This window comes from Manacus candei, unplaced genomic scaffold (genome assembly GCF_025592945.1).
Source record: "Manacus candei isolate 608988 ecotype Guabito, Panama unplaced genomic scaffold, ASM2559294v1 h1tg000051l, whole genome shotgun sequence".
Classification (NCBI taxonomy): Eukaryota; Metazoa; Chordata; class Aves; order Passeriformes; family Pipridae; genus Manacus; species Manacus candei.
The window spans coordinates 3,250,177-3,262,600 of NW_026138099.1; the positions used below are offsets into that span (position 1 = coordinate 3,250,177).

The following is a 12,424-nucleotide window of genomic DNA, read 5'->3' on the forward strand; positions in this document are numbered from 1 at the left end:
GAAAGGCTTGCCCATATAAGATCTCTGAACTTGGTTTACAAATACTCTAACAGAATCCCTCTCTTTTAATCTCCATTTCACCCAGTTGGTAAACTTTCATATCATAGGTGGGAAACATCACAAAAAATTCAAGCATTAAATAATTACCTCTACAGAAAAAGTTATTAGATAAGGAAGAAGATTGTGGAGAAGAACAGAAGGCCATAAATGAACAACATATGGAAAATCCCATTGATCTTCTGCACATGAAGATGTCAATGAATCTTTTACAGGAACAATATTGATGATAAGAGAGTGGTTAGTTGACCCCACAGACTGGCATTTCCTTTGTAACAAACTGTCAACGTTTTTTATGATGTCATCAAACGTAATTCCTTCACACATATCATATTCTCCATTCACTGCATTTTCATTGGCTAGTGGTTGCAAACTCAATATGGATCTGTAAATGAAAACATTTTTAGATACTCAATATGAGATTGAATTTTTCAATTATAAAAAAGTACTATGAAACAGGAACATTTTAGTATTATTTGGACAATTTCTAGCAGTAATTCTTTCCCTGCCTTTATCTTGATTAAAGGAGGAATCAAAAGGTGGACTGGATCGCAAAAGTTCATGTTATTGTAACACTACGGGTTTTTTGTTCCATACAACCAAATTCTTCCTTTACAAAGAAAGGCATGTTGGAGATTCTTATGAAGAAGCTACTGAATATCCTTACAAGTGCTTCTCTATTCCTGTTCCAAGCAAAAGGTCTGGATAAACAACTTACTCTTATAACAGATGTGCAGAAAGTGCCTTTCTTTTCAGTCACATAAAGCATCAAGTTTATGGATTATTTACACACATGGCTTTTTTAAGGCAACAGCTTTAATCTAATACAGCTGCTCCTTGACTGAAGATTTTTTGTTAGGACACATTTTCTTACTGCCTAGTGGAATTCATCTGTGCAATGAATCAGAATGTCACTAAAACTTATTAAAAGAAATATAGTTAGAAATATTAACAAATCAATGAATCTAAGTAAAGTGTAACTTAAGTACTGAAAAATATACATGGCTTTAGTTGTGAAAAAAATAAGGAGAATATGTGCAGGAAAACAGAAGGGAAAAGTCTCTGTTATCATAAAAAAAATCTGCATCAAAGTAAACCTACCTACCTAAAACTTGGTGACAGTTCAGTTAAAATGTAAATGAAAACTCACTGCTGTTTTATGTTGTTAATGGATGTGCTAATAGTATAGCTATGCTGTAAGCCACGTTTTTCTAAGATTGACAAATATCTACATCTTTAATAGAGTTTAAGTGTATTAGTTTCAATATTTTACTTCAGAATCAAAAAATCAAAAGAAGACTTTTCAGAAAAACAAACAAAAAAAGCTGTACTACTTCATTAGACATCACCTGACTAAGAAGAAAATCTGTACTGTGTGGATAACAATCACAAAATTATTAAATCCAGAAGCACCTGAGCTCAGATTTTTAAAGTAACTTAGCTAATTTAACTTGTTCAGAAAAATGGATTTCAAAATATTTCCAATTCAACAATGAAATAATATTCTGGTTAACTCAGACTAGATGCCCTGAGAAGATCCTACCCAATAATGATAGCACAGTATTATTCCAGTATTAGGTAGCAAAGAGAAAAATTTTTTTAGCATAATTCTATGGATTCAATAATTCACAATGTATAAACATATTTGCCGATAAAGGAACAATGCAATAAGGTACCTGTAAGAGGAAAAGGGTATGTTGAATTCATTTCCTGGTGAAGCAGTCCCTAAGCATCTTCCTTCCTCAAAAACATTTAAGGGGATTGAAAAATGATTCCTTATCTGTGTGAAATAAAAATCCAGCAACATATATTAGGAAAGATGCAGTATTTTGAGAGCTCTCTCATTTTTTCATCTTACCCATCTACCATTCGAGGTCACATTTCAGAAGAACTGTCTCTGAAAACAGCAAATCTTTTTAAATTATCTAATTGTGCATTTTAATGCTATCTTTTATTTATTAAATAAATATATTAAGTGTAAAATGCTTTTCAAGGAGAAACATAAGACCCTGAAAAACCAAAGACAAGTAAATCTGGACTCTATGATAAGTTTCCAAAGAACAGTCTCCTAAAAATGTAATAGATACAAAGGTATGTGGGTTAAAAAAATCCATATGGCAGAAAACACATGGGAAGGCAAATGTTTAAGGCTAAATCATCAATGTCAATTATCATTTGAGGGCATGTAATTCTCTTCTTTGCAAACATTATTATTTATTTATTTCAGAGTTAATTTAATGACATTATTAGCTCTTGGAAAAAAAATTAGGGAAGAATCAAACAGTGAATCTGGTCATGAATTAAGCTGTAAACCACTTCAAGCAAAAAAAGCAACTGAAATATAACAGGAACACCATTGCTATAGAACACTAATATCTGAATCATCCCTGTATCTGTAAGCCATATAATGTCTATCAAAAAATACTATTCAATATGCTCAGAGATCTTGCTTTTCAGCTGACAACATACTAAATTTAAAATTAATGTATCAATGGTACAGGATGAAGAAAACAAAATAATCTGATTGAAGGATAAGCTTGTGGAACCACAATAAGGCTAAAAGAAGTTGATCACTTATACAAGACTGAAATTAGTGCCAGTATTAGGAAACGTTACTGATTAATTACCCTGATCGAAAATCTGTTGGATTTCCACCCCCATTCAACCCCTGTCTGTCACTTTGAAAAAGCTTTTTTCCTTGAAAATCTCTTCTAAACTACTTTATAATACACAAACCAAAGTTATATGAACCATCCAGGTACATTTTTAAAACAGCTTCTGCTAATTTTTATTTAAAGACTACAGGGTCATTTTCATTCATTAAAAAAATTAAAGTAAGTGTGAATTTAAAATGTATGGATATATAACAACCTGAATAGGAGAACGTATAGTTATCATCTTGCTTCCTTCAACAGTGTCAATTTGGCAGACAATGGACCTTTCAACACCTGATTCCTCGTGTCTCACTCTGTAAATACATCGACCCACTTTTGTCAATGGAATCTTTTCCACAGTAGAATGATTATGCGGACCTAGGATTTACAAGATAAGACATGAAACACTCAAAATGAGCATAAAAATACACTTGAAGGACAAAAATGTGCATTCAACAGAATTCTCTGTGTCATTTGATCTAACAAGAAAAAAAATCAGATGAAAAAGGAAAATCACCACTCTTAATATGCTGATCTTGCAGTGTTACTACAGAAACAGCAAAGATTCTTTTTTTTACAACAGGAGAAGGAGTAAATGACTCCATCACTCGAATATTTAAGTAGGTTTTGCTACTGCAAATAAAGCTAATGCTTCATAAGAAATGTTTACAAGATGTAATGGCTTATTACAAAGGTACAGCTCTTATATTGCAAAAACAATTCAACTAACACATTGTATGGTCAAGTTTGAAAAATTGTTAATTGTTAAAATAAATCAATTTAAATTGTTAACACATACACCATTAAAAATAGATAAATTTTAATTTTAGCTTTAACTCTGGTTTGCTTAAAACTATTTAAAACAATCTTTTCTTAAGAACATCGCCCTTAAGAGTAACTTCTATAAGCACGTAAATATACAGGGCTCAGAATTCTACAAAAAAAAAAATAAATTATTTTGAGCAGCTTAATTCTGCAATAATAAATAAATGCAAACAAAAATATTTGATTGCAATAAAGGTTAGTGTGGTAGTTTGGCCTAGGCCTTCCTTGGTGACCAGTTTGTAACCAAGGAAGTGCCCAGATTTACCCAGTATTCCCTATGATTTTTACGTAAGCCAGATTATAAGAAGAAAGGAGGAGAGGCCTTCGCTCTCTTTCCTTCCAGCGGCTTGGAGGTGCAGGTTCCCTGCTGTTGAGTCTGCCGTGTTGGGGAGCGAGGCCTGGTTAGGCCTTGTCGACCTTGGGAGACAGAGGTTCCCGGCGATCGTTCCAGAGAGACTCTCGCTTGTCCCAAGGAGAGTAGTGAGCTATTTCTTTGCTAACTCTTTTAGTTGTTAGATAGTGGGCTACTAATCGGGATATATATATATTTTATTTTGGTTTTGTTCCTTTTTCCCTTCCCCCTTCCCTTTCCCTTGTGAAATTGTATATATTTCAATCGTATATAACTGTAACATAAGCGTAAATATATTTATACATATTTATATATATCACTTTAGCTGTCTCTCTCTCGTTTCGGGTTTTCTTGGTTGTTTTCTCCCTCTTCTCCCTGAGGTTTGGGGGGGCAGGGGGGGACTTCTTGTGGTAGGATTTGGAGACTTGGCAGGGAGCCAGCTTCAAACTATATCACTTACTTACCTAAATAATTTATCATGGTAGAAAACTTATGCTGCAAAAATTAATGAGCATGATACATATAACTTCTAGCCTCAAAGACTAAAGTGAGATTTCAAATACTGCCACACATCTAGAACCCAAAGAAACACTGCTTTCACATTATGGAGTCCTCCAATATTTATTGACCTGTATAAGACACAGTATTACGCATGATGTAGTGTTTACAAAAACAGAAGATGTATGAACTTTGTAACTTACAGATTTGAATGTAAAATCTCTTGCTACTCAGTGTTGTCATCGCTGTGAACTGGTCACTTTCATTCTTAGTTCTAACAAATTCCATATTTAAATTCTCTCCATCTTTTAAATGAAATATTTTTGCTCCAAATTCAACATCAAGGACACTAAAGGCATCACTAGGCAAGACCATTATGGGAAGTCCTAAAGAATTTATTATTACAAACGGTGCTCGGTCTTTTTTGAAGATGTCTGAAGTTTGACTAGCTGCTTCAGCAAATGCCTAGGAAGCAAAAAAGAAATACAAAACATAAACGCACTGAATAAGACTTCATCAAGATGATCTCTGAAAACATTCATTTAGCAATTCTAACATGGCATAGTTAAGAAATCTTTCTTACCGTGCCCAAGTTACTCAACATTTGCAGTCCACACTTGGATAGTGTAATGTTGAGCTGGTCTTTTGAGGAAACATTTATTACAGTTTTATATTCTGGAACTTTGTAGTTTTCTTCATCTTCATCATCTGATTCAAGCAGCACTTTTTTTGCCTTTTTCATCTGAAAGGATATTTTTAAATAATTCTTATCTAACCACTCATTCTATATAAGCAAGTTTCACGTCAAGTCTCTCTATCTCTCCCTTTCCCATTACTATGTCCTGCCACGGTTCTCTCTCTTTTTTTTTTTGTTCATATTTTTATTTGTAAATAAAAGCAAAAGAGGGGGAGAATAAATAAGACAAGAGACAAAAGATATATTCTGGATGTCAATGAAATTTCAGTAATAGTAGCTACATTTATGATTATTCAAAATTAAAGAAAATACACTTAAATACTAACTACTAATGTATCCAGTAAATACTGTGTGATAACATTCAACTTAACATATCGAATAACACAGTGTAAAACCTTACACAATTTATTTCCTCATCTTAAAACAATAACTCCAAATTTAGTCTTTATATGTTCCCAAATCAAATACCTATTTTGTATGTTTTCATTTGGTTGAAGGAAAAAATAAAAATCTAATGGAATACATTTTTCTAACCTTCAACGTTTTTGGAAATTATGTGTTTTCAAATGTTATATTTCACATCTGGGCAAGAAGACATGAGGTTTGAGTCACTAGCTTCTACCTTTCTCCTGGTCTCATATCTTCCTGGAAAATTCTTGGGAATATTTTTAATAGCAATTTCTTAACTGCAACATCTCAGTCCATAACCTTTATCCTTCTGAGGCCATTACTGTAGAAATTTGTTTGATGATGACAGTCCTAGGAAAAGGGTGGGTTTTCCATCCTAGGCAATCTCTCAGGTTAAAAATACTTGAAAGTTTTTGAAAAAAATCAGAAAGCAATGAAATAAAACAGTTAAGACAGAAGGAAGAAAAACAAAAGATACCTTCTGTCCTTAGATAAAGTCTTATTTATTTTGAATCCAGAAACTATTTCCATGAAAGACGAAAATGAAGTGGTAAGTGCACTACTCCTATAATACACTTTGTGCTAGTCAACAGGTATCAATTCCTCAAATACATTTCTGCTACACATACTACTGTGAAACAAGAGGAATAGTTTGTCTTTCCAAGGTCCCTGAATGCACCATTTGCATATGGCCTAGCAGACAAACCAGCCATTATGATTATCTAGTGCAACTGGAATCAGATCTCACCACCTGAAAGACAATATTTAACAGATATGTGAGTCTAGATCTTCCTTTGTACAAGAGCTGGTTTTATTCACCAATCAGGAAAAAAAGTCTAAGTAACCAACAAGAAGGAATAAAATTGTTAGATTAGTCTCAGCAATGAAAGGCACAGAGCATTTGTTTTTTCTAAGGGATTGAAATGGAAGATTCAAGTTCAGCTTTGGAAACTATACCTTGATTTCAAGAATCCATGGCTTGAATAAATCAGTCTTCTCAACTTCTAACGGTTCAAGCAAAGGTTCCCACACCCCAAACATCTCATTAAAATAGTGTACCTATCAAAATGCAGAAGTCAATTAGGAATTTACATACAACTGTTTAATCAAAAATTCTCATTTAGAAGTATATTAATTATTTTGGTAACATACAAGATTCATAATCAGAGTGCACTTTCAGCTCCCACCATAAGCTGAAACAAATGCATTAGAGAAATAAATGAGGCAGATAAGTCTCTACTGCAAAAACCCAGTTCCAAATAAAAGGTGCATCACTTTCAGTATAATGCTGGCCTAAACTGTAGGCACTGGAAGTCAAAAGCACTGTAAATAAGGAAGAATCTACCTACAACAATCACTGGACTTTACGTCACTAATTTCCAAATATGAGCCAGTTTGGATGTTTTATGAAGAATACTGGTACCACTATAGAAACTACATAAGAATATATTCTACTGTAATCTTAAGTGAAGATTATCAGAGAATTTTAGCCAGTTGTTACTCCAACATTTAGTACTGATGCAACAGATTTTTGAGAACTTGTAAAAACTGTAAATGCGAGATGGTATAACACCACTTACTGTGCCATTAATGCATTACAGCTAATATATTAGATTTTCATTTTAATTTAACTGTCTTAAAATGTCATTCCCATCATGGTCCCACAACACTTATCTGCAGGAATTTAGTCATTAAATATATGGGTTATTTTACTTTTCTTGTCTAAATAACATGTATATAGCATTTAGATAATAGGGTTAGCATGTTCAGAAAACTTTTTTTTATTGTAGAATTCCTCACCTCTAGCTCAAGACAAGAACGTAGGTTGATTAGAGTACTCCAGTTCTTGACTTCTCCAACAAATGAGGATTTGGCAAGAAGCATTGGTACAGTTCTGTGCCCAACTCCAGCTTCAAGTGTTAGAAAAACAGATTCTATTTTAATTTTCAATGACTCTCCTGTGGGAACTAGTTCAGTGGTTGTGTTTTTATCTTCATTTTCATTTGTCTCTTCAAGAAACCACATGTTTAGATTTTTTATATCTTTCTTATTCCACAAGTCTGGAGGAATTTGACTAATCTCTTCTTCTGTTGTTTCTGCAGTTTGATAAAGGGCTGATGTAATAGTAATTACTGTGTTTATGATTATTGGTGAAACCTACAAAAAAATTGGAATAATTGGAAATGAGAAGCTAGTACAGAAACAGCTGCTTCCAGACACAAAAGTATAACGAATATGTTACACTAACAAAACACTTCTATTTTCTACATGACTCTTGTTTGAAAATGCATTCCCTTCCACAAGCTATAGCTCAATCTGTTCAGATTGTCAACCCCTGCCTTCTTTCCAGATGGAAGCTTTCTAAACTGCGTCATCCAATGATCTATCTGAACACTTCAAAACTTGTATCTCCACATCAGGTCATTTTATAAAACACAGATTCCAGCTGCGAAGCACAGCGACACAATTATTCAATTTCAATTTTATTTGTTTTGGCATGCTAAACAGGTAGGTGACCTGATGAAGAACAGAAATAATTCCCCACATCAGGCATTCCAGATTTTATTTTTTTTAAGAAACATGTGCCAAAAGCAACTTCATAGGCTGCTGAGCAGGAAATAGCAGAAAAGTAAAATCACAATTAAGGTCTACCTACTTTTAACGTTAGAGATTTAATCATTAGATCAGCTCTCTGTGGATTAGTACCTGACTGTTTCATTTCAAAGAAGAAGTCACAAGGCTGTAATACCTATACAAAAGAGTAAAAACACATGTTAAATAGTGAAAAAAAAAATCTGAAAAAACATATACTTTAAAGTAATACATATAAGTACCGAAAGGAAAAGTTACCATTATTTGGTTCTTCAAAATTAAGAGCAATCTGAACACTAACAATATGAAGAAAAAAAAAAGAAGTATCCAGAAGCATCACCTCAGCCATTCTCAATCATTAAAGATTCAAATGTCAGCTACAGTAAAAAGCATTACACTTCAGTAACTCTACTCCTTAGGTAAAGTCTGCAGATGTCTTCAAATACACTGCACCATCATGCCTTTGAGTTTTGAGGAGAACCACATTTTCAGTTAAGAGCAACACATCAACAACACAGATACAGTATTCCTGGATAAACATATAACTGTTTGAATCCCAATTCCAGCTTTATTTTGCAATCAGTCCCTGCATGCTTCTACTTGCCGAATTTTACCAAATCTAAGGTAACTCTATAAGCAAAATCACAGTGCTATGTGATTAACAGAGCACTTAGATATAGTTAGACTCTACTGACACTGTATTGACATGAAAATTTGCTCTCAAATCCCTACCTGAGAAGGTAAGTCTTTCAAAAACTGTAATTTCAAACCATACTGATTTTTGCAGTCTTCTGTGACATCAGCCTGTATCTGAATCAGGCACCGGTGGCGTAGAAACACCCTGAATCAGTTCTACCACACTTTTCCCAAGTGAGTTTGAGCTAACAGAATTTGTTGTCCATAATATTATTTTATACTCTCTTGCTCAAATTACGTTTTTTAATTACATTTTTTCTTATTCTTTGTTACAGACAGGAATGAAAAATAACATATTCCTCTTTAAAGCAATGCACATGTAAGAAATGCATAGAAACAATCTCATCACTTGTGCTATTCTATATCCAAAAGCTAGTTTCCTGTCTGTCTGGGGAAACCTATTTGGCATCTGGATGTGGCACTAAGGGATATGGTTTAAGGGTGACTGTGGTGGTGCTGGGTTGATGGTTGGACTAGATAATCTTGAAGGTCTCTTCCAACCTTGATGATTCTGTTATCAGAAGGATGAACTCATCCAATCTGATGTTTTCCTTAAGTATAGGCAATATAAAATCTTACTATCAACACCACCCTTCAGCAATCTTGTAATCTTCACATAACCTGATATCACTTAGTTTCTTTCCTTTCTTGACCAAAGGCAGCCATGGAATCTCTAATCCTCTGATTACTTTCTCAGACTGGATTGTTTACAGAAAGCCTGAGTTCATAAGTTGGCTTACATGCATGTTTTCAAAACAGTGGTTATGTGGCTACCTGCAGTGAAAGTTTTTTTTTTTTTTTTTTAAGTATTCCACTCAAGAACATTCTGAATCTTTCAAGGAAGGTACTGTTTAAGTATTTAAACTAGCGTCCTCTGAAGTTTTTTCCCTATCTATAGCACAAGCATCCTGTCAGATACAGGTCTTTTTCTCTGTTTCTACAGTCTGAGATGAGGTTCTGGAAGAAGATATTCCTGTAAGAGGGAAAGCTTGGTGTGAAGCCTTCCAATTGCTTTGTACAAAGAAAGCCATATTTATGCCACATTTGCCAGCTACGGAAATGGAAATCAAGTGATGTGGCATTGTGTTGTTGCTATCAATGGAAGTGCATCTCTTTCTCAATGACTAGATTAACATATCAGTGCAACTAAAGACTTCTACCTAGGGAGTTAACTCAGCTGCTACGACTCTACCTGAAAATGAGTCCCAGTCCTCTGTACTTATAGCTTTAGTCTTTTCAGTGTTAACTCCATAAGTAAGCAAGCATTAACAGAGAGCTGAAAAAGACTCACAAATTCATCAGTGGTCTGAGTAATGGCTAACAGTTGGATATAGTGTCAATTTTAATTTTTTCTCTGATGCAACAATATCATCACAGAGTTAACTGAGGTACATTCCGCTGTACAGGCAGAAAAGCTGTAAGAAGCTCCAGGAGTCAATGCAATTCCACCTGGTCAGTAACTAACAAGTCTGATTCTGTTGCTAAAATGTAAACACGCAGCTTCAATTATAACAGATAATTCCTTAATACAAAGGAATTTATGAACAGCATATCACAATTAAACTATTTCATAATATGTACTTCCCATTCTCTCTGTGACCCTGTCATTCTCTTTCATAACTACTTGATGCAAACTTTCAGACTGAAAGACTGAAAGTATTCCAGATTTACTATACTGCATTTGAAATAGTGTAAACTTATAAAATTCTATTTATTTGGCTTACACAGGATGAGATATAATTAACATTTTACTCCTTGAGGCTCTTCAATTTAGCTTGTCATACAAAGCAAACATCAACACCTCAAGACAAAGATGATGTTTTAGGCATATCAGAAAAAAACAGAATAAAATCAACAAAATGTTAGCCACAAAATTTTACTCATCTATCTGTGGTATACATTTTAACAACGAAGGTTTCAGAAATAACTTGTATTTTAGCTTGTATAAGTTACACAGCATCTTTTAGATACACACTGGATGTTTGTAAACTCACCGTAGTAATGTTCCCATTCCTTTTTTCTGGAATAAATGGGCATGCTTTCATTTGTATGTCTTTAACAGCAGCTGTCATGTTGTACTTTTCAGGGCTATTTTTAATGAAGACTTCACACTGTGTTGTAGCCACCAATGCAGGAGCATCACTTCTTGTTAAATCAGCCACAAACACAATCTCTGGATTTTTAATAACAATGTTCATCTCCATTGTAGATACAGGCTGCACAGGTGCTTCAAAAACATAAATTACATTAGTTTAATTGTTCAAAGATTAAATTTTAATCATTTGCATCTCTTTTTAACTTATGTGGAAGTTTTAAAGATTTAGTGATAAGATCTAACATAACTGGTGTCAGCAAATCTGTAGATCCCTGCAACTGGCTGGGATTTCTAAGATCTTTGCTGGAGGCACAAAACCATTAAATATCTAGTTACTTTCAGATACAAAAAAAGACTCCACAAAACGTCTTTGTTAAAATCAAAAGGACTTTAACAGTATCAGCACTGTTAAAGTCTCTGACAATAATCAGCTGACAATTAGCTGATATTGAATATCAGTTTTATTCAATACCTACATCAGCCAACTACGAAAGTGTTGGGCACATTTTTTACTCTCTGGAGTAGGAAAACCACATTTTCCATGGGATAATAATGCAGCACTTACTGATGCTTGATGTAACCATTTGCAATAACAATATACTTTCATATAAAACTTCCTTACCTGTTTAGATTTTCATCATCATCAAATAATCACAACAGACCTGGCTGAGATGGACACAACCAAGATATTTAGGGCACAGTAAAGCAAAACCAAAATAAACAGGGACTTGCTTGGCCCACCTGCTGCAAACTACCTGAGGCCTGGAAGCATAAAAAAGCCTACTTCCTCCTCTTATGCTCTAATTTTTGATATCAGATACTCAACCTAAAAGCCTGTCTTCTGATGTAGGGAGAAATGCGCATCAGTGGCCAAGTGAAATGACATTTCTAGGCAGCAGTATCAGGCAGGCTGATTTCATGTGTAAGCCTAATATAATATGGTCCATCACTCTTCAGAAGGATGAAAATGATGACAGTGATAATCATCCTTATAAACAAAAGAAAACAAGCCTAAAGAATGCCAGCTGTAACTGTCCTTTTCCATTTTATTTTATTTCATTTTAAACATGCATCTTTAAGTATTCCTTTGTCTGGTAAGACAAGGTTTCATTTGGAAATAAAGACCAAAGGTCAGGAACCTATTTCCATGAGGCAAAGAAAGTAACACAGTTACAAGAAGCTGTTCAATACACATAAACACAGGAAATAACATAAAAGGAGTATTGTATTTTTTTAAATAGTATTACAATGCCAAAATTACGTGGATATTTAAATTCAGATTTTAAACTATTCCCAGTATATACCTTGGTCCTTTAAAGGTAATGTCTGTTTGAGATTTCTCTGTGCAGCAGCACTTTCTGCATTAGCCTTTAGAAATATATCTGCTACAGTAAGTAGAAACTCCATGCTTGCACAAAGGTATATCTCTTGAACAATCACATCAAGAACAGTGCCATCTCTCCCCTGTTTGTAGCTTATATCCACCATAACTTTCTTTTCAAATCCATGTTTCATTTCCACCATTCTGAAAGACAATTAAGGTGGTATTT

General features: G+C 34.0%; 1 protein-coding gene across 7 annotated transcripts in view; it reads right to left on the minus strand.

Annotated features, from left to right (window-relative positions):
- Nucleotides 1-12,424, minus strand: part of VPS13A (vacuolar protein sorting 13 homolog A) — a 105,665-nt gene that overhangs the window by 38,719 nt on the left and 54,522 nt on the right. For all 7 annotated transcript variants that reach the window (XR_007906908.1, XM_051801305.1, XM_051801306.1 and 4 more), the window contains exons 38-47: nt 12,179-12,399; nt 10,774-11,006; nt 8,148-8,240; nt 7,292-7,648; nt 6,449-6,550; nt 4,970-5,128; nt 4,590-4,851; nt 2,929-3,089; nt 1,734-1,837; nt 148-442 (exon numbers count right to left, since the gene is read on the minus strand). Coding sequence is in view for 6 of the 7 variants with exons in the window: in XM_051801305.1 (XP_051657265.1) it covers nt 148-442; nt 1,734-1,837; nt 2,929-3,089; nt 4,590-4,851; nt 4,970-5,128; nt 6,449-6,550; nt 7,292-7,648; nt 8,148-8,240; nt 10,774-11,006; nt 12,179-12,399 (1,987 nt within the window). In the remaining variant the exon portion in view is untranslated. The remainder of the gene's footprint in view (nt 1-147; nt 443-1,733; nt 1,838-2,928; nt 3,090-4,589; nt 4,852-4,969; nt 5,129-6,448; nt 6,551-7,291; nt 7,649-8,147; nt 8,241-10,773; nt 11,007-12,178; nt 12,400-12,424) is intronic.